Source organism: Pelodiscus sinensis, chromosome 13, assembly GCF_049634645.1.
Source record: "Pelodiscus sinensis isolate JC-2024 chromosome 13, ASM4963464v1, whole genome shotgun sequence".
Classification (NCBI taxonomy): domain Eukaryota; kingdom Metazoa; phylum Chordata; order Testudines; family Trionychidae; genus Pelodiscus; species Pelodiscus sinensis.
The window spans coordinates 1,297,243-1,321,567 of record NC_134723.1 but is presented as its reverse complement, the minus strand read 5'-3'; the positions used below and the strand labels follow the sequence as shown (position 1 = coordinate 1,321,567).

Genomic DNA, 24,325 nt, shown 5'->3' with positions numbered 1-24,325 from the left:
GCCTGGCTCTGCCAATCTCATCTACTTTCACAGCCTGAAGAGCACCCCTCCACCTCCTCCTCGGGAACCGCTTCCCCCTCGCCGGGGCTCATTAACTGCAGGGAGAATGTTCTAAATAGTTCTGTTCTATTCTAAACAGCAGTTCTGCTGGGGGAGACCTGGGCCCGCCTTGCACAAGTCGGGCTGGCCAGTCGCAGCTGTCCCGCCGGCCTCCGAGGCGAAGCAACACCAGTAAAGGGGAGATGAGGCTGCTCCTTCGTGCACCTTGTTTGAGGACGGATATTTGTGATTTGCGGCTGAGGCATCCAGAGTGCAGGCCAGGGGCTTGCCACGTGGTTTTACAAACCCCTCGGTGATCCTGGTGCCCACAGAGGCTCCCCGAAGCAGGGCCCTCCGCGAGGCAGCCTTACCATCCCCATGATGCAAGTCCAAGTCGATGTAGAGGATGCGATCAAATTTCCGACGCAGATGCAGAATGCCCAGCACGGCGTCGTTTAGGTAGCAAAAGCCAGACGCTTCGTCTCTGCAAGGAAACAGTCGGGAAGTTAAACGTCCCCAAGCGGACACTCGACAGTTGCGCACCCGCCTTTGCCCCTGCACCTTCCACCACCGCCCCCCCAGCAGCCCAGCCTCTGGCTAGTGTGGACTGGAAGGCAGAGCAGGAAGAGATCTGAGGCCCAGCTCTCAACTAGCCCCCGGTCAGGAGCATCGAGAGCCATCCACAAACACGCAGGGTGGCTGGTCAGTTACGTGGGAGTCTGGAAACCTGGCTCCATGTCCAGCTAAATAGGAGACTGCCGGTCTCACCTTAATCCACACCAAAACGGCCACCCTGGCCTCTGGGGGCTTGACGGACGGCCCATGGCCGGTGCTGAAGAGCAGAGGGCAATCCAGAGCATTTCCCTGGCGTTACCACCACATGAATTTGGCGCTACCGTAGGGTGGCAGATTTAGGCACCGGACTGTCGAACTCCTCTGCCTGTAGCACATTACCAATAGGGAGGCAGCAGCTGGCTCTGGTTCTCAGCCCCCTTGCAGGAGTTGGCTGCCAACCCACGCTGCAGGCTCTGATACAGAGGCAGCAGCCGGCTCCCGGAGTGGGACCTAGAGCCAACGTGTAATTGTTAACAGTAACCGATAAGCTCATGCTTCTGGTTTAACCGCTGAACCGGTTCCTCCATTACACCCCTAAGCGAGACACTGCAGCGCACCTAAGGCACACACCTGCACGCCCCCAAGGCCGAGCTAACCGGCGGAGGCAGTCTCAGCGGATGGGTTAAAGTGCGGTCTGGGCGCTGGACTCCTGCTGCTAAGAACCCCCGTGAACTGGCAGCCAGCAGGTAAGTGTCGAAGCATTCGGCACTGGCCGCACTTCAAGGGAAGCAGCCAGGGCACTACTGCCCCGGGCTGGATCCCACTCCCAGCCCCAGCCGCCACCCTGGCTCCTTTTGGATTTGAGGGCTGAAATCCAGCTCTCAGCCTGCATGTGCAGGAAGCGCATCTCCCCAAGGAGGCGTTCCAATGCAGCCCTGGGGAAGAGGAGAGCAGCTTTAAAGCCCCCTCCCACTCCAGAAAGTCTACCAGTGAGGGTCCATTGGGGTGAGAATTAAGCTGACGGCAGGAATAGTTTCTTCCTCCCTCAGGGCAAGAAGGGCCCACAAAATCAACGTGAACCGTGCTTTCCTTGGTGCCATGGACCTGCACACAGGTACATACGGGGAGCAAACGCAAGCCGCTGCGGGAACGAGCTGATCTCCGCTAGCGCAGGGGACTTCTCCCTTCCCAGCTCTGCCTCCACAGTAAAGCCCCATTTGTGTGCCAGGAATTCTTCCTGTGCACAAGGCTGATTTAAGGAGGCAGCAGGCAAAGGAGTTAGAGGAACCCGCCGCCTGTGAGGAGCCAGGCATCTGTGAGCACCAGGCAGACTCAGGGGGTCTGTGGCAAGCACGGAAACCATCCAATACAGAGGCCACCTAAGCACAACCCATGGAGCTCTGGGAGAGGCAGCCCAGCATAATGGACACGATACCACAGAGCAGGAGTAGGACACCTGGCTCCCCGGTGCTGCCACTAACAGGTTGTGTGACCACGGGGCAGTCACTTAGCCTCCCCAGGCCTCAGTTTCTCCCTCAGGAAAGTAGAGGTAGCAATCATCACTCCTCTAGGAAGCCCAGCGAAGGAGAAGGAAGGAGATCGGTAACCTAGCATCCAAGACACAGTAGCGAGCCTCCTGGGCCACAAACCTTACTGTCACGTTATTGGCTTGTGAGGGGAGCAGCCGGGTCACTGCTGCACCCATGGGGGAGTGTTCGCTCAAAAGTGGTACAAAGGGGGCCACGTGAGGGGTCAAACAAAAGCTTCCTTTCCTCTGATTTTGTATCTGCTCTTCATAGATCAGCATGTGGAGTTAGGAACATGGCCCCCTTTGTACCACTTTTGGGCAAACACCCCTCCATGGGTGCAGCAGTGACCCGGCTGCTCCCCTCACAAGCCAATAATGTGACACTAACTCCCTTGCTACTGCTAGCAGGGCATTGGGCTGAAGGAAAGGGCAGCTGCAATCCCTCCATCTTAAGGAAGTGAAGGGGAGCCCTCCAACATCTGGGACACTTTCCGGGTAACTGTTGGTGGCCCAAGTTTGAGCAGCCCTTCCCTAGGAGGCTTAGGAGGGGGCTGAAATCTAGAAGAAATGCTGGTGCCTTTCTTCTAGAGTGCAAGCCAATCACAAGCAAATCTGTGACAAAACCCCTTTTGCATGCTCAAGGCCCAGTCCCAAAAGCTGGCCTGCGATCCTGCGTGCCCAAGTCAGCCATGCGATACATCAAGAGCCTTTCTTCTCAGCCAGGGCCTTGCTCCCTTCGGCAGCTTCGCCAGAACCCTATCGTACTTGGAGCTAGGCTCCAGCAAGGCCCTGGAGCACAGCCACAAGAAGCCTTCCAGGCGGGCAGATGTTACTGGTTCCCCCTCAGTGTAGGCTGGCCCCCAGCGTGGCTGAGAGCCTGAGCCAGTCGAGTCTGTGGAGCAGAGCTGAGAGGTTCACTGCTAGAGGCAGTGTAACTCAAGAACGAAGGGTCACTCAATGAAATTAAGATACAGCAGATTTAAAACAAACCAAAGTGAGTATTTCTTCACAGAACACACAGTCAACCTGTGGAACTCCCTGCCAGAGGATGTTGAGAAGACCAAGACTATAACAGGGTTTAAAAAAGAGCTAGACAGATTCACGGAGGACAGGTCCACCAATGGCTGTTAGCCAGGATGGGCAGGGAGGGTGTCAGAAGCAAGGAATGGGTGGCAAAGGATGAATCACTTGATGATTCCCTGTTTAGTTCACTCCCTCTGGGGCCCTGGCACTGGCTCTGGCTCTGTGGGCAGACAGGGCCCTGGGCTGGATGGACCTTTGGTCTGACCCGGTCTGGCCACTCATATTCCTATGCCCCCTCTGGCTCAGTTACAGGCCCTCCCCGGTTCCTTATCCATGCCTGCTGTTAGCACACATCTCCAACAGGTGGAACTGACACACTAGATGGGAAGGGGTGCTGAGTTACCATGGAGACGTCTTTCCCAGGTGTCTGACTGGTGGGGTGGGTCTTGCCCACATGCCCTGGGATAACTGATGGCCATGCCGGGGTCAGGAAGGAACTTCCCCGCAGGTCAGACTGGCAGACATCCTGGAGAACGTTCACTTTCCTCTCCAGCATGGGGCCTGGGTCACTTGATATGCACTAGACTAAACGGTGGATTCTCGGGTACGTGAAGGCTTGAAACCAAGGCTTGAGGACTCTGGGGCTATGACAGGAGTGGGGAATACAGTTGTGCAGGAGGTCAGACTGGATGATCACACTAGCCCCCTCCCGCAGAAAGACAAGGCAGCAGCTGCCGCTGTCTGGCTCTCTTTGCAAGCAGAGCAGAGGAGAAACGTAAAGGAAACCAGAAGTGGCAAGTGCCCAAGTGCACCTTCCAGCAGGGAGAATTCACTGCTTCCAAGATGCCCCCGAGATTCATGGTGGATGCAAGCTTGGAGTGTGGTACCAGAGATCAAAGGGCAGCGCTGGAGCCATAAAAGGCACCAACCCTTCGCCCCAAGCCAGCCTAGGCTATTTGGAAGTAGAAGCCCTGAGCCCGTGAAGACTGTGGTTTCTGTTTCCACGTTTACGACCTCAGGAAGCAATTAAGCCAACATCCTACTTCCCCCACAAGCAGGTTATTTTGACAAAGGGGCACTTATTCTAGATACACCCATTTGGCTCAGGGCTCCAAAACAGAAGCATGTGTGCACTTAGGTGTGTAAATCCGTACAACAGTTGCAGAAAAAGCAGCAAGTAAAGGAAAGATGTAAGCTGAAGAATGGATTTATTCACATGCAGTGCTGCGTAGCAGCTCCCTCGCTAAGATAACAAGGATGGTATTAGCTAATTGCATACCCTGAGCCAGCGTGTGTCCAACAGACAAACCCTCTCGCCTCATTCTGTTGTGCACCATGCCTACCGTTTGTGAGTATTGTTCACTCTTTCAATGTGCCACTGCCCAGGCTGAATTGGAGACAGAGACCCATGATAAAAAGTGTAGGACCATCATACAATGCCTCTACCGCCCTCACAGCACTGCTAATCATTTCTGAGGACACGGGTAACTGGCGAAGTACCAACAATTAGTGAAGAGCAAGTAGAGCACCAATATGCAAAGAAAACAGGAGTCTGATCCGAGCAATGCCCATCTGAAAGCCCAAGCACAATCCCCAAGAGAAACGATGGGCCGTCCAGCATGAAGAAAGACCTCACCAAATGGACTCCAGCAACAAGCAGCAAGATTTTATAATATCTTCACATCCAGACCAAGTTCCTCCCTTCTCCACAAGTGCAATGACTTGAGGGAGGGGAACTTCACTAACAAGCCTGAGCGCTGTTGCCAAAATGGTCACCGTGCCGGGAACAGGACAATCAGAACCTTCCACCCAGATCCCCCCTTTCCAAACACCCAGCACTCCTGCCTCCTCCTCTCTCCTCCACCCCCCACGCCCAGTTCAAGTTGCCTGTCAAATGCGTAGCTCTGCTGTCAGCTCCAACCCAATGACTTTTGCAGACCAGAGCTTCTCTGGTTTTACAGCATCATTATTTCCTCTATTAAAAATGGGGGGATGGGGAAAAAACCTGGAATCATTTAACTACCCAGCGTCCCCTCTGACATTCTCTCTGCAGTTTGCTCCACCACTTTCCTGGTGCTAAAGTCAACGTTTAAGAAGCTACATTGCCTGAATGTGACCTCTTGCGGTTACAGCCAGCACCTCTGAGTACAGCGACTGAAAGGCCGCAAAACGATGGTCCCCTCCCAGACCGTTTGCTTCTGTGCATTTGGCAATGTCTTGTGGGCAGCCCAATGCCCTGCTTCCCATGAACTCAGGTTCCTGTGTTGTTCCCACTGACCTGTCCCACTGCATGGGGGAGAAATATGCAGCAGACTGAGAAAACGTCACTGCAAAGCCATTCGCAGTGGCGGGGTAAGGTAGGACTAGAGCACCATTCTGAAACTGACCAGATTGCACAGTGAGCCTGAAAAAGCCCCACAGACCCATCTATCTGCCAGAAGTGGGCCCGCAGTCTGAGTCTGGAACACAAGCCACAGCTAGCAATGGGCATCTGGCAGACCCCTGTGTTCGCTTGTTTGGCAGGGACACAACTTGACTTTGAGCTGGCTTTAACAAAGATCCTAGTTTAGGACTAAGCACCCATTGACAGAATAGCCAGAGGTGTTTCCTTTTAACAACCACTCTGCCTCTTCCCACCCCCAATCCACTTGTCCCCCAGTGCCTGAGGCCCACCCCCTCCCCTTCAGCCCACCGCTTGTCCTCCCACCCCCGCCACGAAGCCCTTGCCTTCTTCCAGAAGAACTTGCCCATGAAGACAAGCCCTTAGATCCACCAAGCAAAGCCCAGGCCCTGCAGCGTGTCCGTAGGATTCACTGAACTACCACTTAGACCATGTTCCGAACAGGCCTCCAAGTGTCGGCTGCTGGGTGACTGTAGGGAAGGTCTCCTCCTCTGCTGCCCAAGCATGTTAACGAGCAGCCTACATTTGTCCCAGGCAGGCGATGCATTTTCAAGGCCAACCCATGGGATTTCCACCCTGGACTGGCGCACGAGCCGCAGGGGCGGCCCTCCTTCATCGCCGCAGGCCGCAAGACTGTCTAACGGAGCCGTGCTCCTGGGACAGGGTAGTTGTGCTCACGGCGCTGGTGTCCCTAGAAATTTACTGGTTAACTGGTAACTGGTGGGGGCTGAGGCACCTTCCCAGCAATTAATTCCCTCTTCCTCAGCTGCTGTCACCCCCACTCGCCCAAGCATCTGCCCTGCTTCTGAAGGGTGGGGGAGATGCACTCCTGTATTGGAGTGTAAACGACCGACTCCCTTCTGTATTAATGCCCTTAATAAGGAACCCGTCTGGGAAGTATTTCCTGACTCTTTGTTAGGTGGCTGACAAGTATTCTGAAATCAATTACCAAAAGACCTGGAACTGGCATGTTTCGATCGTGTTATTTGGATAAGTAAGGCGTGCAGACTTTTAGGATATTGTGTGTAGAAGTTTTAATGTTTGGCACAGAACTCCCCTAGGGGTAACATACACAATCACGAAAACGTGGCCCACACCGGCGGCCCGCTTGCCTAGAAAGGTCTGTCTGGGGCTCTCCCGCGTTTGGAGCTGCAGGAGTGTGGGTGGGAGGGAATGTGGCGCTGCCTTAGGCAAGAGGCAAAGGAAGGCTTCAGGACACAACACACACGACTAGGAAATTGAAGCGCAGTGGGGGTAGGCCCGAGAGGTCTCTCTCTATAAATACACCAGAAGCAGCTGTTAAGGGTGTGACTCTGGGCTGACACTTCACCAGGGCCTTACACTGTGCAAACAGCACAAGAGTCCTCATTAAGTCCAAGCATTTATTCTATTCAATCCTGTCTGTTGCGGTTCCAGGATGAACTACGCAACCGAGCCACCAAGATAAAGATCCACTAGCGGACGAGGTCACACATCAGTGAAGGTTTATTACAAAGCAGAACCAAAGAGCCTCAGGAAACAGTGGGCCAAGAATAGAACCGCTAACAGCAGGCGCTGAATGCATCCAGGTCGGGGGAAAGGGGTGTTCTTGCTGAGGCAGTTCACTTGACAGCGGAGACAGGAAGTGGTTTTGTCTGCGTTTAGCACAGCCCCGTAACGGTTCTGCAGATGAACACAAACATCGGGTGCCTCTAATACTGATCCCAAAGAGCACACAGCAAGGCTAGTGTTTAAAATGCACGTTGTGGGCAGGAGTGACAGGGCCGCCAGGGAAAAGCCTCAGCTGCAAGTTAAACACCCAGCGGATTCACAAGCGTAACAGAGTATCTATAACCAGGTGATTTTTCTTTGGCTTTATTGGACACGTTCAGGATGCATCATCTGACACATCAGTGACCGACGGAGGCTCCTGTGGGACAACCTCCAAGCTCGCGGGAGTGAACGCTTTTCTCTGAGCAAAGCTAATGCCAAAGACACTGTTACGTCCTTGTCAATGCGCCTGTCCCGGGAACGGGAAGTGCCCTCAGAGCTCCCCAAGGCATTTTCAGTGAGACATCTGGAGACTGATTTCAAAATCCCAACTACCTGTACTGACGTTTCTGTTCGGTGCACCAGAGAAAAGAGATGGTCTCAGCTGTCTCACGGCAGGCTACGTTTCCGGCTAGTGCCAGACGCTATGGACAAGCTATTAACTCCTGAGGACAGATATTTGTCATGGAAATACCGACAGAACCTTCAACTAGAGACACAATACACAGCTAAGAGACTCCACGTGCTTGCTGAAGTGGGGGAACGCCACTGGACTTAATCGAGAGCTCTCCCTAGTGGTACTTTGGCAAAGGCTGCAGAGATTTGAAAATCAGTAAGCGAAACCTGCCGTTTTCAGCATGCAACATTTCCTCCCAAAACAGCACGAAGGACTCAGCACATCAGAGACGCTGTCTCCTAGTTCCAGGCATCACTGATCTGGCAGACCCTAGGCAGGCCAGTAAAAACAGCACAGCACAAGAAGCTGTTAACATTCATTCGACCTGAGCACAATGAAACTGTTCTGCACTCTCCTTACATCTTCCCAGACTGCTCGGGAACACAGCTGCAGTAAGTTTGACTGGCCCCATACTGGGCCACAAAGGGCAAGAAGGAATCGCACTCAGGCCCTAAATACAGCATTCCACAATCGATGAGGTACTTTGGGAGGATTTATTTTCCAATACTGCAGCTTTAGGTTACTATGGCAGGCAGGATTCCAAAACAATAGGCTATCAGGAGTGCGAATGGCTAAGTGCGGGACATACGGGGATGGGGACGGGGGCGGGCCCCACCCAGCCAGAGTGGGCCCCCACTCTATAGTCTTACATCCCGACAGACTACTGGTCCAAAAATCTTATGGTTGGATTAGAAGGAGGGTCTGGAAAATCTTATGGTTGGATTAGAAGGAGGGTCACTTTTTCACTGTCAGGCGGCCGTTGCACTTCAGAAGATAAAGCACCGCTGTCGCTTGAAACTCAGCCCGTAATAAGGGGACAAGCCCCAGCTAGCTGCATACACCTGGGCTATGTCTACACTGGCCCCTAATTCCTAATTCCAATTCTTGAAAGTAGGAATAAGAGATCCTCCAGCAAAGGGCTTTATTCCGGAGGATCGCGCCAGTCTAGACGCTTTTTTCCGGCTTTTCCCCAAGCCGGAAAAAAAGCGGCGGCCATGTTTATTTAAATCCGCGGGGGATATTTAAATCCCCCGCGCATTTTCCTATTCTGACTTACCTGCTTTGCATGACTTTTCCGGAATTAGGGGCCAGTGTAGACGTAGCCCTGTAGTCCAGTGACCTTCTGGGAACGAGGGCACCTTAGAGGAAAAGTCCCCCTCTCCTCTCGGGCTGCTCTGAGTACTGCCCTCTCCCAGCTGTTCGGGTACAGCGCTAACAGGTACTTTCAGAGCGCAGGAAGGACTATGAAGACCCAACCCCCAATCCCAGCCCACCTCACCTCTTCTTAACGCCTTCATTTGTATCCAAGTTTCCTATTTCTTCAGTGCTTGGCAGCACACCAGCAGTTTGCCTGTCTGTCTAGCACCGAGCAGTGCAGCGGCCCTGGGAGCACGTGAGGTACTAGCAGAGAATTAAGCGACCACTCGACGGCACACAGCAAAGAGCATGGGAGGGCTCCTCCGTGCTATGTCCCATTTCTTCCCCAGCTGCCTCTTCTCTTTCAGCCCGCCCACCCGAGCAGCCCCCGATACATTGGGATTGGCCTCTGTGGCTCCTGCGGGGCCGTGGAAAGCCAGGAGCTCCGGGCTCATTCAGACACCAGGGTGGAAAGCGCGCGGTAACAGGCTGTGTTCTTACTTCTTTGCATGGTGCCACCCTCCAGGCCAGTTAATCGCTACCTTGCACTTGCCGTCCATCAGACACTGGGCTGCAGTGATGGTGGCCCCTCCGACAGCGGCTGCATAGTCAAAGACCCCTTCAGTAGCAGGGCAGTCGTAACCTAGGGCAAGAACCAGGGAGTGTCACTGAGTGGGAACACGGCTGCATTCCTGGGGGACTAGGGACTGCACTGGGCTCTACTCACAGCTCTGGCTGCCCCGCCCATGCTGCTGCCTCTGATACAGCCATAGGGCGGCGGCTCCACAGGAGCGGATACACTTGTGGAGACGCCTGAAAGCCCCAAGTAACGGCTCCTGGCTCCCTTCTCTCCCCCACTGCTGCCTCTCGAATAGAAGCAGCAGTGGGGGTGGGTGAGCAGGCAGCTCTGTGGGATCTGGTGCTTGTGGGGAGCCAGCTTAAAAGCCAGTTCCTCACAGGCACCAGTTCCCCACCCCCAACCCTTGCTGCCTGATACAAAGGCAGCAAGGGAGGAGTGCGTGTAGTCATCAGGATTACCAATAAGCCCAGGCTCATCAGTTAATCGTGTAGTCGACTACACATTGACATCCCTAGCCTAGACAAGGGCCAGAAGTCACTGTTTATTCAGCCCGGCCACCGACGTACAGTTCCAAGATGTCCCTTGGGGTCCCATGGTTATTGTCTCTGGGGGGCAGCAGCCGTGCCTGCCAGCCCACCTCGACAGGCACTCGACACGCTGTCTATGCAGCCATTCCCAGAGCACTACCACAACCCCTAACCAATGCATGTCTGCTGCAGGCAGTAGAGACTCGCCAGAGCAAATGCACTCAGTTTCCAAGTAAACGCTTGTATTGTGTCTAGCTTTCAGCCTTCCAATTTACCCTGTGACCTGAAAGATATGCTGGGTTAATTCCTCGTCACACCAGCCCCTGTAATACCGACCCTGAAACCAAAACTCAATTAGCATTGTGTTAACGGTGGACGAGACAGCTAGAACCTAGCTCCCTGTCGGACACATGCTGCCTCTTGCAGGCGCTATTTGGAGAAGAGGTCTGCACTGCATGTCACAGAGCGGTGCAGTAAGAGCAGCCCGTTTTTACAGTCACTCCCCAGAACAGAACCATCCTTTGGTTAAAAGGCTGAAAAGGAGAAAACCTTTGAAGGCTTCTTCTGGTGAAAGCCCCCTGTGAGAAACGCACAAAAGGGCAAGCTGAAAATGAACACAGCCGCCTTCCCCTGGGTCTCCGCTCAAAAGGCCCCTTACCCAGCCCGTACTCCACGGACTCCGGGTGGTCGTCGTCCCCCTCCTCGCTGACCTTCTGCAGGTGTTGCAGATAGGCATCCGTGTGAAAGCTCGCCATTTCCTCCAGGGACGCCACCTTGGGCTTGACTAGCCTAGCAAGACCGACGGAACAAGATCAGCATGGCAGACTCAGGAGGTGTCGGGAACCCCTTGGCTGCAAGCTTCTCAGTCTGGATCTGAAATTCACTTGTGCTACCAAGACAGGGGTGGGCAAACGGGCCTCCACAGGCCAGACTCGGCCCACGGAGGCCCTGCCGCTGCCCTGGCCCCAGGCCTTAGAACGAGACGCACAAGAAGCCTCCCTTGCCCTGCCCGGAGCACGTGGTGCTTTTAAATGCTGCACGCTGCTCGCAGGGCGGGGGAAGGGCAGAGGAGGCTTTGTGCACTCCCCCGCCCCCAGGCCTAATTGGTCTAGGGGCAGGGGAGCGCGAGAAGTCTCCTCCCATGCCAGGAGCATGGGCACCCACGGGAACCATGGGGGGGGGGGGGAGGGGGCAAAAGCACTCCCTCACCCCCAGACCAACCATTGTCTGGGAGTGGGGAACCTGGAAGTCTCCTGGCCCTGCCTCTTCCACTTGATGCCCCACCCCTTCCTGTGCAGCCCGAGGCACTTGAACAATTTCTAAAGTGGGAATCATTGCCTACCTCTGTAGTAAGATAAACAGGACAATGCAGCCTTTTAACCTTTCACATCCCACATCTGGCCCCCTGGCTCCAGAACTGGTGTCAGCCTTCTTGAACCCTTAGTTCCTACCTGAGAGTTCTGCTTTCCAGTTAGCACCTTTAGGGGCAGGACCACAGCAAAGCAAGGACACCCAGCTTAGCAAACCAATGCGTTACACGCATGCACCCTTTACTGTCACAAAGCACAATTTAGAGGTCAAGGAAAACTGCAAACTCCTGAATGCATCCCCCTCAGTCTGATTAACCCCCTACTCTGACCCCTCATGAGTTTCACCATATAAATCACCAACACAAGAAGTCAGTGGACGGGTTTTATGAATGCACAGAATGCAGGGCCCAGTCCTGCAAAGCGCTGCCGGGCACTGAGTACCCGGAGAGCTGAGGATACTCAGCACCTGCAGCATCAGACAATTAGCATACAGCCTTCAGGAAAGAGGTGATGTCACTTACCTCATGTGGTCCAGTAAGGAATATGCTTTGATCAAAGAATGCACCATGCTGGCCTACAGGGGAAGAGAAATGAAGAGCACAGGTTACCAGGTGACGCATGCCTGAGCCGTACGTAAAAGCATGCCAGTGACGCTCACCCTCACACAGACTTGCAGCAGACATGGCAGAGGTCCTACCCCGAAATGGTGCTGGTGTGTCCAAAGCCCAGCAATGTGTCTTTGCTGATTTCCCTCCAAAATACCTGGGTTTGGAAAAATCCAGCATTCGGGTTTTACTGATTTTCATCCAAATGGTGGATTTTTCAGGACCCAGGACATTTTTGCAGGGAAACCAGACAGAGCTGTGTGGGAGGGCGAGCCAGGTTGGGGGGGGGGGGGGGGGGGGGCTCTATATACTAGGGGCCAGTAGTCATGGGGTGCACCCTTTGCTCCCCTCACATCTCAGCACTTCACCATGGCTCCATCTGCTCCCTCTGCAAAGTGGCAGAATGAACAGGAAGAAAACTAGGTCCTGGAAGCTGAGAGGCTGACCCGCTGCAGAGAGTGGAAGGCTACTGCCACACGGCGAGACGACCCCTACCTTCAGATTTCAGGTGTTATCCATTTTAATTAATGTTATAAAAGAAATGTTATAAAATAAAACCCAAACCCAAAGGGCCTATGTACATCATGCAGGCGACATCCATGTGATGCGCTGCATCTAGCATGCATCTCACTTGGACTCAGTCCACTCATCCGTCTCCCAGAGACAGTCACTCACTCCTGAACTCTGGGCAACTTCAAACAGATTTTGCCTTGTTTTACTTTTTTCTTTGCCTTTTAATTTAAAAGGCAGGGTGCAGACTTTGCTATAAAGATTTTATCCAGATTTATTCAAAATTTGCCTCAAGCCAGCAGCCTGCTTTTGGCACAAGGAGGAGTTATCCTAGGAACCCTGTGCAGATACAAAATTTTGTATCTACAACTGAATCTGCAAAAATGAGCCTCAGATATCTGCACCCACATCTGCAGATACCTGCCGATATAAAGCAGACATCCATGGATTTCTAGGGTTCTACTTATCCCCAAGCCTGTTACATTCTTTCAGGCTCTAGCTATCTCAAGTTTTGTATACTCTTAAGCTTCCCTGGATCAGAGGATATTGAAAACCCCTTAGCACATATTGCTCCCCTCCACACCAGGAGACCCCGGCTACCCAAGAGCCAGGAAGAGAGCAGCTTGATTAGAGATTAGGTCTGCTGGGGTCCCCTTGCCCCCGAAGTTATCGCAGGGAGAAGGAGATTTTTACACAGAATGTACCAAAGCAAAACAGATCTGTGCCCGGTTGTTCTAAACTAGGCTCCCGGCTGCTCCCTGGCCAGGTCTGAACGGCCGGACACAGCCAGCGAGCGCCCGTCACCTGCAGGGAGCAGGGCGCGTCTCCAGCCCCCCCTGGCGCCATGCACCAGGGCCGGGCACAGGCCTTGCAGCGCAGCGCGGGGGGCTGCACCTCACACTGCTTTGTAAACCCCCCCCCCGCTACCCTGGCCCCAGGCCCGCATCGCTCCCCCAGGGCCCCCCTCGCCTCTGCCCCCCGCGCCCCGCCCCCACCAGGGCCCCCCCGCCTCGGCCCCCCAACACCCCGCCACCACGGCCCCCCCCGCCTCTGCCCCCCAGCGCTCCACCCCCCACCAGGGCCCCCCCCTCTGCTCCCCAGCACCCCGCCCCCACCAGGGCCCCCCCCGCCTGTGCCCCCCGCGCCCCGCCCCCACCAGGGCCCCCCCGCCTCTGCCCCCCGCGCCCCGCCCCCACCAGGGCCCCCCCCGCCTCGGCCCCCCAGCACCCCGCCACCACGGCCCCCCCGCCTCTACCCCCCAGCGCCCCACCCCCCACCAGGGCCCCCCCTGCCTCTGCTCCCTAGCACCCTGCCCCCACGGTCCCCCCCGCTTCTGCCCCCCACGCCCCGCCCCCACCAGGGCCCCCCCCGCCTCGGCCCCCCAGCACCCCGCCACCACGGCCCCCCCCGCCTCTACCCCCCAGCGCCCCACCCCCCACCAGGGCCCCCCCCGCCTCTGCTCCCTAGCACCCTGCCCCCACCAGGGCCCCCCCCGCCTCTACCCCCCAGCGCCCCACCCCCCACCAGGGCCCCCCCCGCCTCTGCTCCCTAGCACCCTGCCCCCACGGCCCCCCCCGCTTCTGCCCCCCACGCCCCGCCCCCACCAGGGCCCCCCCCCGCCTCTGCTCCCTAGCACCCTGCCCCCACGGCCCCCCCCCGCCTCTACCCCCCAGCGCCCCGCCCCCACCAGGGCCCCCCGCCCCCCGGGCCCGGCTCACGCACGCGCTTGGGCACTTTGCAGAGCGAGTCGCACAGCGCCAGGTACTCGGCGCCGCAGACATAGACCGGGGGCAGCGCCTCCATCGGCCCCGCGCCTCCGCCTCGGCCAACGGCTCGCCGGGCGGGCGCGGGGCACGCCGGGAGCTGTAGTCCCGCGGCGCGGCCCGTGCGCACAGCATGCTGGGAGCTGTAGCCCTGAGGGCCAGGACCCTGCGCGGGGCATGCTGGGAGCTGTAGTCCCGCGGCGCGACCCGTGTGCACAGCATGCTGGGAGCTGTAGTCCCGCGGCGCGGCCCGTGCGCACAGCATGCTGGGAGCTGTAGCCCTGAGGGCCCGGCCCACGCGCAGAGCTTGCTGGGAGCTGTAGTCCGGCGGCGCGGCCCGTGCGCACAGCATGCTGGGAGCTGTAGCCCTGAGGGCCCGGCCCACGCGCAGAGCTTGCTGGGAGCTGTAGTCCCGCGGCGCGGCCCATGCACGGGGCATGCTGGGAGCTGTGGCCTCATGCGCGGGGCACGCCGGGAGCTGTAGTCCTGTGCCCCACCTTTCTCCACAATCCAGTCTGCACTGGGACCAGGCTGGCTTCCCTGCACGTCCGAGCAGCCCCCAGCGCTGCGTGGAGCACCGCCCTCCAGCGGCCCTTTCCTGGGCCTGCAGCCCCCTTGGCAGGGAACACGCCGCTCGCCCCCAGCGCTGCCTGGAGCACCGCGCTCCAGCGGCCCTTTCCTGGGCCTGCAGCCCCCTTGGCAGGGAACACGCCGCTCGCCCCAGCGCTGCCTGGAGCACCGCACTCCAGTGCCCTTTCCTGGGCCTGCAGCCCCCTTGGCAGGGAACACGCCGCTCGCCCCCAGCGCTGCCTGGAGCACCGCACTCCAGTGCCCTTTCCTGGGCCTGCAGCCCCTTGGCAGGGAACACGCCGCTCGCCCCAGCCGGCTTCGGGACGGGCAAGCGGAATGGCCCCCAGGACCCCCGGCGGGGGCCGACCCCCAGCCGCCTGGCCATGGCCCCGCGAGAAATGAACAGACACGCAAGGGAAAGGGAGGCGTTTTATTCTAGCCTGTCACACTTCAGACAAGTTGGGCTTTTTTGTTTTATTAGGGAAAAAAAAAGGTCTGATGTTCACATGCGTCTCAGCCTCACTCTGAAACCAAAGGCAAGACCTAGGAAAGGCAGATTTGTTACATGGCTGTGTAGAGGAGTGCAACTGTGCTAGGCCAGCAAACCCTCCCAGTGGAGCGCAGCACGCGGCCTGACGCTGGAACCCCTAACTACCTACGGCCCAACTGGGCCCCGGCTGGCCTCACACCCCTGAGTGTGTCATACCAGGTGTGCAGGTGCAGCTCAGCCTCTGCTCTCTCCAGAAGCAAAGCTGAACGCAGCTGAGCAGAAGCCCCCTGGCAGGACGCCGGGTTCCTGGCCCATACGGAGGCTCTCTGGAGCACACGCTGTCTAGAGCCCCTGGCCTGTGGTGCCAGAGCCGGAGATAGAGATGCCCAGCATCCCACTGTGGAGGCCCAGAACTCAGCACTGGCTGGCAGCACTCTCCTTCCATGGGGAGAAGGGTTTACTATTCATGTTGCTCCTCAGCCCCCGGTGCCCATCAGTACAGCAGGCCCAGAGGGCTTGGGGCTGGGTTCAGAGGACAGGGGTGGCAGGATGGATGGTCGGAGCCCCCGCTCCAAAAACAGTCCAGTTTTATGGCCTGTTCTGTTCCAATAAATGCCCAGGAGCGTTCCCGTCCAACACAGAGATTAGCCACTCTGCTTCCTTCCAGGCATCCACTGCCACCGGCAGCTGTTCTTCCAGGACCATGGCAAGAACTTCCAGAGGCTTGGCTGGGCAGGTCCTGCTGCCAGTTCCGCCAGCCCCTCCTCCCTCTGCCAGGAGTGACTGGTTTGCAGCATGGAGGAACTCGGGTGTTTGAGCACAAAGCAACTTTCCAGATACACCCACGTCACGAGCCTTCACGTGTGCACTAGCGTCTCCCCCGCCCCCCAGCAGCCAGAGGCGCTTCATTCCTTTCTCAGGGGCAATAGGCATTCGTGCATTCACATCGGAGGGCCCAGGTTCAAGCCTCCTCCGCGGGTGAGCTAGCTGCATGCGAGACCCCCAGCTCCCGGAGGGCTCCTGTTGTAAGACATGGTACCGACTGGATATGAAGCAGCCCCAACTCAGGCATTCCCTGTCCCCTTCTCTGCGGGACAATCTCTCTGGCACTGGGAGGAGCTCGACTGTGACCATCACACTCCAGTAACCCTCAAGGCATCCTGCTTCCACACCAGGGCGGACCAAAGGTCCATCCAGCCCAGAGTCCTGCCTGCCCACAGTGGGCAATGCCGGGGGCCCGAGGGAGTGACCAGAGCAGGGAACGACCAAGTGATCCCTCCGCTCGCCCATTCCTAGCCCGACAAACAGAGGCTGGTGCCACTATAGTCCCAACTGCTGCAAGGAGCTTGAGGTGCACGAGTGAGAAGTGGGCATGGCGCTGGCACTCAGCATGGCTGTGGGGCAGACAGCTGGAGAGCACCAGGAAGCCTACGGGCCACGTGGAGCCCCGGGTCGATTAGAGGGACAGTGCGGAGGGCGGCAGGGGAGGTTTCTAGGGCACACCTGGAAGGGGCGCGCAGCCACACGGGGCCGGGCTGCGGCGGGAGGGAGGGCAGGAGAGTTGTCTGGAGGCCCCCTCTGCAAGACGAGCATGACAGAAGCCAGTCTGGTGGCAAAGGGCAGGAGTGGGGGCACGCTGGTGGTGGGCCTTGGAAGGGGCAGGGCTCCAGGAGGCAGCCCTGGGGGTGCTGTTGGGGAGAAGGGCAGAGCTTGGGCACCTGCGGGGGGTAAAAGTGCGGGGCGGGGCTGTGGCTGGGTTTGCCCTGCAGCTGGCACTGGGAGCCGAGTCACTGCTCTGCAAGCGAGGGAGCCGGGGGCAGGAGCCGCATTCGCTGCCAGGGGCTCTGAGACCAGAGTCCCTGGGGGGACAGACCCCAGCGAGGGCCCCTCCCCATTGCCGTTCTGACCAGGCACGCGAGGCAGTGAGAAGACGGCCAGGGCTCTCTGGGAGGGGCGGGGGCAAGTCGCCAGGCCAGGGGTCAGGCGCACAGCATGTCAAAGCCTGGCTGCCTACAGCATGGGATAGGGCTGGCGAGCCCCCAAGAGGGCCCAGGGGCAGCTCAGGCTCCGTGCACCCACCTGTAATTCTGCCTGGTTCCCTAAAGCTCCGTGGCTCCGTGGAGTGCAGGAGCAGGAGGATTCCATGGGGCACAGGAGTGGGGGAGCGCGGTGGGGCAAAGCAGGGGGGTTTCTGTGGGGCGCAGGAGCGTGGGGATTCCGTGGGGCACAGCAGGGGGAGCGCCGTGCGGCACAGGAGTGGGGGAGAGTGCCGTGGGGCCTCCATGGGGCACAGGAGCGGGGGGAGTGCTGTGGGACAGCAGGGGGGCTCTGTGGGGCACAGGAGCGGGGGGGGGGAACGCCATGGGGCACAGGAGCAGGGGACGTGCCGTGGGGCCTCCACGGGGCACAGGAGCAGGGGGAGCATCGTGGGGCCTCCATGGGGCACAGGAGCGGGGGGAGCGCTGTGGGGCACAGCAGGGGGGGTCTCTGTGGGGCGCAGGAGCAGGGGGATTCCGTGGGGCACAGAAGGGAGGAGCACTGTGGGGCACACGGGGGTCGGGGGGAGCGCCGTGGGGCCTCCGTGGGGCACAGGAGCGGGGGGAGCGCTGTGGGGCACAGGAGTGGGGGCCAGCCTGCAGCACGGGAAGCAGCATGTGGGCCGAGGGGGCAGAGCGCAGGGACGCGGTTAGGGTCGCTCCGTTAATGCCAGGAGGGTTGCTCTGGGCCTTGCCACAGCAGGACAAGCCACAGCTCAGTTTCTAAAACCCTCCTTCCAAATGCCACACGCCAGTGCAAACCCTGCCAGGCCGGAGGGAAGCCAGTGGGGTCAGGGCAGCCGGAGCCTGCCCCACTCGCCCCTCTCCGGGCAGCCCCCAGGCTGACTAAGGCACAGACGGTCCGGGGGGAGGAGCTGGGGGGCTGCATGCAAATCACACACACACACACACACACACACACACACACACACACACACACACACACACACACACACACACACACTCACTCTCTCCTGCCCCATCGCTGGGCCGCAGCAGAGGCCCCTCCCCCGCTGGGGGCAGCTCTCCGCAGCTGTGGGGTAACCCAGGGCCAAGCCAGGTTCTCACCCCCGGCACGGAGACAGCCTCCAGCAAGCTAGCGCCACGCCCCAACGCAGCCCCGGCAGGGTGTAAACTCCAGCTGCAGGCCCAGGCGGAGCTACTGCATGGTGCAGCCACTGCTGGGGAGGAACTCCTCCACGTACGTCGCCACGGCTCTGGAGAGGTAGGTCATGGTGCCAAACCTGCCACTCGGGGCGCTGTCATAGAGCAGGGTGCAGATGCCTGTGGCGGGATCCTTCTCCAGCATGTTGTCGTCGGCGCCCAGTGCTTTCTAGGGGGGCAGAAGGGAGTTAGCCCCCAGTGCACCCGAGTGGCATCCCGGCCCCCCAGCGCCCCAGCCCCACTGCACAGCCTGGGCCAGCTCCAGCCCCGGCAGGGTCCCCACCTGCTCCTCGCAGAACAGGCTGTTCGCTATGTGCACAATCTGCTCCACACCAATGATGCCGCCGATGCTGGGCACCTCCACGTCAGCCAGCATGGTGAGGACAAGGATGGCCTCCACCAGGAGCTGCCTGTACTCCGGCTGCGGGACACGGTTCAGCACGGACTCCACGTGCACTGAGAACTTGATCTCCCCGGGAGTCATCTGGCGAGAGAGGAGCCCGTGAAGAGCCTTGCGCACCCGGGCGGCCCCCCGCTCCAGCCCCGCCGGCAGCACGGCGCTCCGGGTCCCGCGGTGCAGCTGGGAACAGTCCCGGCCTCGCTCGGCGCACGCGCACCCCGGCCTGGCCCCGCGCCCGAGCTGTCGGGATGGCAGGAAGGACGGCGCGTCCCCACAAAGGCGGCTGCACTCCTCCCGCTCCCTTCGGAACGGGCAGTGCCGAGCGCCCGGAGTCACAGCCGTAGCGCTTGTGACGGGCGCGCTCGCCCCATGCTCCCGCAGATCACGGCCCTGCCCAGAGCACTCACCTCTCGGGTCGTCGAGGCAGGAAGGACAAAGCCCTCCACAGAGAGGCCGTGGCACTGCAGGAGAGAGCCGGGGTTAGAGGCTGCAGCCCGGACAGGCCCGGTCGCCATCCTGGGCTCCCAGCGGAGTGTTTAAAACGCTGCAAACCCATCGCGCTTCTTCCCGTCACCTTGCAGCCCTGAGATCTACAGGCAGCCGCTGGGCACACGGGGCTCCTGGCAGACTCGGGGCTTTCCCACCAGGCCTGAAACAGACCCCACAGTCCTAGAGCTGGGCGGGGCCTCAAAGGTCCCCAGGCCCCGTCCCCTGCCCTCGCAGCAGGGCCATGCGCCGGCTAGTCACTACACTAGCCACTAGCAGCTATCTGGCCGGCTGGGCGGGGCTAGCTGGCTCTCACAATGATTTACATTTTCAGAATAATGGGGCTAGTTTGCTTCAGAACGGGCTGGACACCACAGATCTCTCCCATCCCTGACCGGTGCGTGTCCAACCTGCTCTTCAATATCTCCAGGGAGGGAGATTCCACAACCCCCCGGGCAACTTATTCCAGTGTAACCCCCCCGACAGGCAGGCAGGGTTTCCTCATGTCCAACCTCAACCTCCCTGGCTGCAGTTTAAGCCCCTTGCGTCTTGTCCTGTCCTCAGGAGTTGAGAACAATTTTTCTCCCTCCTTGTAACCACCTTTTAGGTACTTGAAAGCTGCTTTTACATCCCCTCTCCGTCTCCTTTTCCAGACTGAACAAGAGCAGCTTTCAGTCTTCCCTCCCAGCTCACGTCTTCTAGACCTTTCATCATTATTGTTGCTCTTCTCTGGGCAACAAAGATTTCTCCTCCTCTTTCCTGAAATGTGCTGCCCAGAACGGGACACACCACTCCAGCTGAGGCCCAGTTGGGGCAGAATTACTCCTCGGGGCCTGCTAACAGCCCAGAAGCATGTTTGCTTTTTTGCCCGTGTCACACTGTTGACTTATATTAAGCTTGTGACCCCTCTGGTCCTAGATGCCTTTCCACAGTGCTCCTCCCCAGCTATGAACAATCTCCCAACCCAATGTACAATACGATGGGGACTAATTTGGCTACTCAAGAGAGATCTTGGAGTCACTGTGGATCGTTCTCTGCAAACAGTGGGCAGGCAGTCACAAAGGCGAACAGAATGTTGGGAGTCATTCAACAAGGGACAGAGAAAGACAGAGAATAGCTTATTGCCGCTATAAATCCAGGGTACGCCCTTGAATACTTGAATGCTGCGTACAGGTGTGGGCGCCTCTTCTCAAAAAAGATACATTGGCACTGGAAAAGGTTCAGAAAAGGGAACAAAAAGGATGAGGGGTTCGGAACGGGTCCCATATGAAAGGAGATTAAAGAGACTTGGACTTTTCAGCTTAGAAAGGAGGAGATTAAGGGGGATAGGATAGAGGTCTATAAAATCATGAGGTGTGGAAAAAGCGAATAAGGAAAAGTTATTTACTTATTCCCACAATATAAGAACTAGGGGTCACCAAATGAACAGGCAGCAGGTTCAAAACAAACCAAAGGGAGTTTTTCTTCACTTGGTGCACAGTCAACCTGTGGAACTCCTCGCCAGAGGATGCGGTGAAGACCAGGACTTTAACAGGGTTCAAAAACGAGCTAGATAGATTCACGGAGGTTAGGTCCATCAATGGCTGTGAGCCAGGCTGGGCAGGGATGGTGGGTGTCCCTGGCCTCTGTTTGTCTGGAAATGGGTGACGGGGAGGGATCACGTGAGGGTTCCCTGTTGTGTCCCCTCCCTCGGGGGCACCTGGCGCTGGCCCCTGTCGACAGGCAGAACCCTGGGCTGGACGGACCATTGGTCTGACCCCTCTGGCCGTCTTCCTAGGCTGACTCCCCCCACGCTGGATGTGTAGCCCCCAGGCCATTGCAGCTGCAGTCTGGCTGTGGGCACCCACAGTGGCGCAGGAGCCTCCAGAGCGCTGTGGCTCAGCTGGCCAAGTCCTCGCAAGGTGCCCGGAGGGTGATGAAGGGCTGATCACAACAGCCCCCTTGTTTCCTTGCATCTCCCAGATAAGCGGCACGTCTCGCACCCAGGCCTCGCTGGGGGACCACAGCCTTGCAGGCCGGCTGGCACCAGGACCCTCCCCTGCAGACTGGCAGCTCCGCCGGGGCAGAGCTCCGCCCCAGCGTGGCCTGCGCCAGGCAGGGGGCCCAGCGGGGCCCACAGCTGCAGCTTACAAGCTGCCAGGGGCCAAGGCTGGGCTGCCCTGGCTAGTGCAGGGGCCACACGTCCCCCCCAGCCCCTCCCAAGCGGCACCGTCAGCCCAGGGCTGCTGTGTGGTGCTGGCGGAGGGAGCAGGTCCCAGCACTAGAGAGCAGCACCCGGCTTTAGGGGCCCGGCCTGGGCTCAGACAGCGCTCCCAAGCACCCCCCAGGACGGGGCCCGGGGGAGGGGCGCATGCGTCCGGTGGGCTGTCCCGGGGGAGCCGGATCCCGGACGTGCCCCGAGCCAGGCGGGGGGGGGAGCGCCGCACAAGGGGCAGCGTGGGGCCACCTCACCTTCTGCAGAATTTTCCAGACCTTCTGGTAGAAGCCCACGGGGACCCTGTTGAGTGCTCCGTCCAGCCGCCTTCTCCGCTGCCACTGGCCGTGGCGGCCGTCCATGGAGCCCTGCTCCCCCAGCATGCTGGCAAAGGACCCCCCCGAACCCTGAGCACAAACAAGGGACAGAGAAGGCCGGAGGACCGGGGTGAGCCTCAGAGCCCCCAGCTTGCACCGGGCCCTGCTCCCCAGGCTGCGAGCTAGGGCCAGGCCGGGCGAGCACCCCAGCGGACGACCGGGGTAGGTCAGTAGAGGACACTCCCCTGCCAGCCGCATGGGCCAGTGTCCACGTGGGGCTAGGACACACAGCGCCGGTGCCGGCTGAGGAGACAAAGCCGCTGGGGCCACTAGAGACCCCAGACAGCCTGCGCCCAAGCCGGGGCACGAGCCGACAAGCCAGAGGGCTCTTCCACGCCCTCCTCTCGAGCCCCTGGGGCAGCGGGCGACGGGACCTCACAGGGCCCCAGGCCTGCTCGGCTCACCCCACGCCCGGGCTGGGGGGACAGGCCAGGAGGGAAGGGCGCTGTCTGCAGCCTCCTGAGGAGAGCACGTTAGCCCCAGCGGCCGGGCCTGGCTTCCCAAGCGGCCACCCACTGGCTCCCTGCCCTACATGGCTGTGTAGCCTTCCTAGCCAGCCACAGGCAGCCACACTCCGCAACCCCCACCCCGCCCGCAGGAGATGGCTCCACCCCCCCCCGAGGCGGCCGCGCCCCATTCCCCGCCCTCCACGAGGCGCACGTTACCGGAGAAGATCCTGACTCCATCTCCAGCGAGTGGAAGCCGCAGGACTGGAGGGGAGAGAAGAGACAGTCAAAGCCTGAGGGACGCAGCAGGCGGCACATGCGCTAGCAGAGCCTGGGCAAAGCTTGCGGCCAGTCGGGGCTAGCCCAGGCGGGTGCGGTGGCCAGAGACCCGGGCCAGGCTAGGAAGTCGTTCCAGAGCTGCGGGGCCGGGGGCAGGGCCAGACCGGGGCAAAGATTCAAGAGCCAGGCAGGTGCCTGGAGAGGCGGGTGAACAGTTTAGTGTGTCCAGGTCTCACGCGCCACCGTGGGAAATCCACGGAGCCGCTCCCTTCCAGGGGTACCTGGTGTGACAGCGTGTGGCTTTCAGACACTGCCGCTTCCGCCTGGGCACCAGTGATCCCTGGGGGCGGCCGCTTGGGAGAATCCAATGCCGCCTGGCTGATTAGCAGCTCGGTTCGTTTCTGCTGGTGGTGCACATTGGCTTATGCCTCGGTGCACAGAACAAAAGTTGTTCCTCACATGGATGGAGGAGCTTGGAGGGAACAGTGCTGGGCGCCGCCAGCCCCTCGGCCCAGCTATGATCTCGGGGAGGGGGGTGTTGGAGGGAGAGAACTACGCAGGCAGGGGCTCCGAGTGGTCGGGGGACAGCCAGTGAGCTCATGCCAGCAGCACGCAGACGTAGGTAGCCAGGCCGCGTGACGGCCGGGAGCGGGGGAGGGAGAGCTGAAGTCACACGGGGGGGGGGGGAGTTTAGGCTCTAACAGGCGCCCCCCAGCGTGACTGGGGCAGCCAGCAAAGGCAGCGTCTGGCTGGGGCACAGTGCCGCGCGCTCCAGGGCAGGCTGCAGGCTCTGACCCAGGGGGCCCAAGCAGCCGTGCGCATGCAGACAGGCCCAGTCGGAGCCACAGCACCGTCATCCAGGTCCTGTGCCAGGACTCCCCTCCCCCAGCCCGCCCTGGACGCTGGAGGGCTCCTGGGAGGAGAGGGTCAGTTCTCAAACGGAGAGAGGCGACTAGGGGAGTCCCGCTGGCGTCCGTCCTGGGGCCCGGCTGCGACGTGGGGGGGGCGTCTGCTCTGTGACCCGGGGCCCCCGCGCTGTGAGATTCCCACGGACTCACCCCAAGCGGATTGGCCCAGACACCCCGGCCCGGTCTGGGCAGGTAACAAGGCTCTTCCCCGGGGGAGACAAAGGGAGGGCGGGGACGGCCACCTGGCTGGGGGCAGGGCCTGGGAGCTGGGCAGTCACTGGCTGGGAAACATGAAGGAAACAGCCTAAGCTGGGTGCTGAGGGCCTGGGGGGGCGATGGACCCCTAACCCAAGGGGGCTGAGGCATCCTGGCCCTGACTCCCCTACCCACGTCACGTCTGTGCTGGGCTGTGTCCTGGAGCGGCGAGAGCCCCTCCCCGTTCTACCGACTGGCGGAGTCTGTTCGTGCTGCTACGGGGGTGCAGGATCGGGGGGACCCCGACCATCCCAGCGGCCTACCCACCTATTCATAAGCGACCAGGGCAAAGGGGGAACCAGGGAGCCTGCAGGGGATTCGGCCTCTCACGATGGTTCGGAAGCAGGCAGACTGTGAAGGGCTCCCCAAGGAGCTCACCAAACGGCAGACGAAATGCAACGTGGGGAGTGCAATGGAGTGCCCAAAGGCAAACACAAAGCCACTGTGCATAAAGCGATGGGGACCACGTTAGCTGTCACCACGGCAGGGAGCTCTGGGAGTCTCTGTGGAGAGGTCTCTGAAACAGCCACTCCGTG

General features: G+C 59.5%; 2 protein-coding genes across 26 annotated transcripts in view; both read right to left on the bottom strand.

The window, feature by feature from the left end:
• Nucleotides 1-14,310, bottom strand: part of HDAC8 (histone deacetylase 8) — a 50,289-nt gene extending 35,979 nt beyond the window's left edge. For 10 of the 19 annotated variants that reach the window (XR_012895617.1, XR_012895619.1, XR_012895620.1 and 7 more), the window contains exons 1-5: nucleotides 14,144-14,299; nucleotides 11,828-11,880; nucleotides 10,655-10,785; nucleotides 9,391-9,532; nucleotides 411-523 (exon numbers count right to left, since the gene is read on the bottom strand). Coding sequence is in view for 14 of the 19 variants with exons in the window: in XM_075896563.1 (XP_075752678.1) it covers nucleotides 411-523; nucleotides 9,391-9,532; nucleotides 10,655-10,785; nucleotides 11,828-11,880; nucleotides 14,144-14,224 (520 nt within the window). In the remaining 5 variants the exon portion in view is untranslated. Of the gene's footprint in view, nucleotides 1-410; nucleotides 524-7,053; nucleotides 7,209-9,390; nucleotides 9,533-10,654; nucleotides 10,786-11,827; nucleotides 11,881-13,125; nucleotides 13,360-14,143 lie in introns of those variants that run through there. The other 9 variants (XM_075896558.1, XM_075896559.1, XM_075896562.1 and 6 more) reach the window with 7 other exon arrangements.
• Nucleotides 14,311-15,165: 855 nt separating this feature from the next.
• The window catches only part of PHKA1 (phosphorylase kinase regulatory subunit alpha 1), a 51,796-nt gene continuing 42,636 nt past the window's right edge, over nucleotides 15,166-24,325 (bottom strand). For all 7 annotated transcript variants that reach the window (XM_075896551.1, XM_075896552.1, XM_075896555.1 and 4 more), the window contains 5 exons: nucleotides 22,567-22,611; nucleotides 21,782-21,931; nucleotides 19,252-19,305; nucleotides 18,728-18,928; nucleotides 15,166-18,613 (listed from right to left, as the gene is read on the bottom strand). In XM_075896551.1, the coding sequence (XP_075752666.1) occupies nucleotides 18,440-18,613; nucleotides 18,728-18,928; nucleotides 19,252-19,305; nucleotides 21,782-21,931; nucleotides 22,567-22,611 (624 nt within the window). In that variant the 3' untranslated portion in view covers nucleotides 15,166-18,439. The remainder of the gene's footprint in view (nucleotides 18,614-18,727; nucleotides 18,929-19,251; nucleotides 19,306-21,781; nucleotides 21,932-22,566; nucleotides 22,612-24,325) is intronic.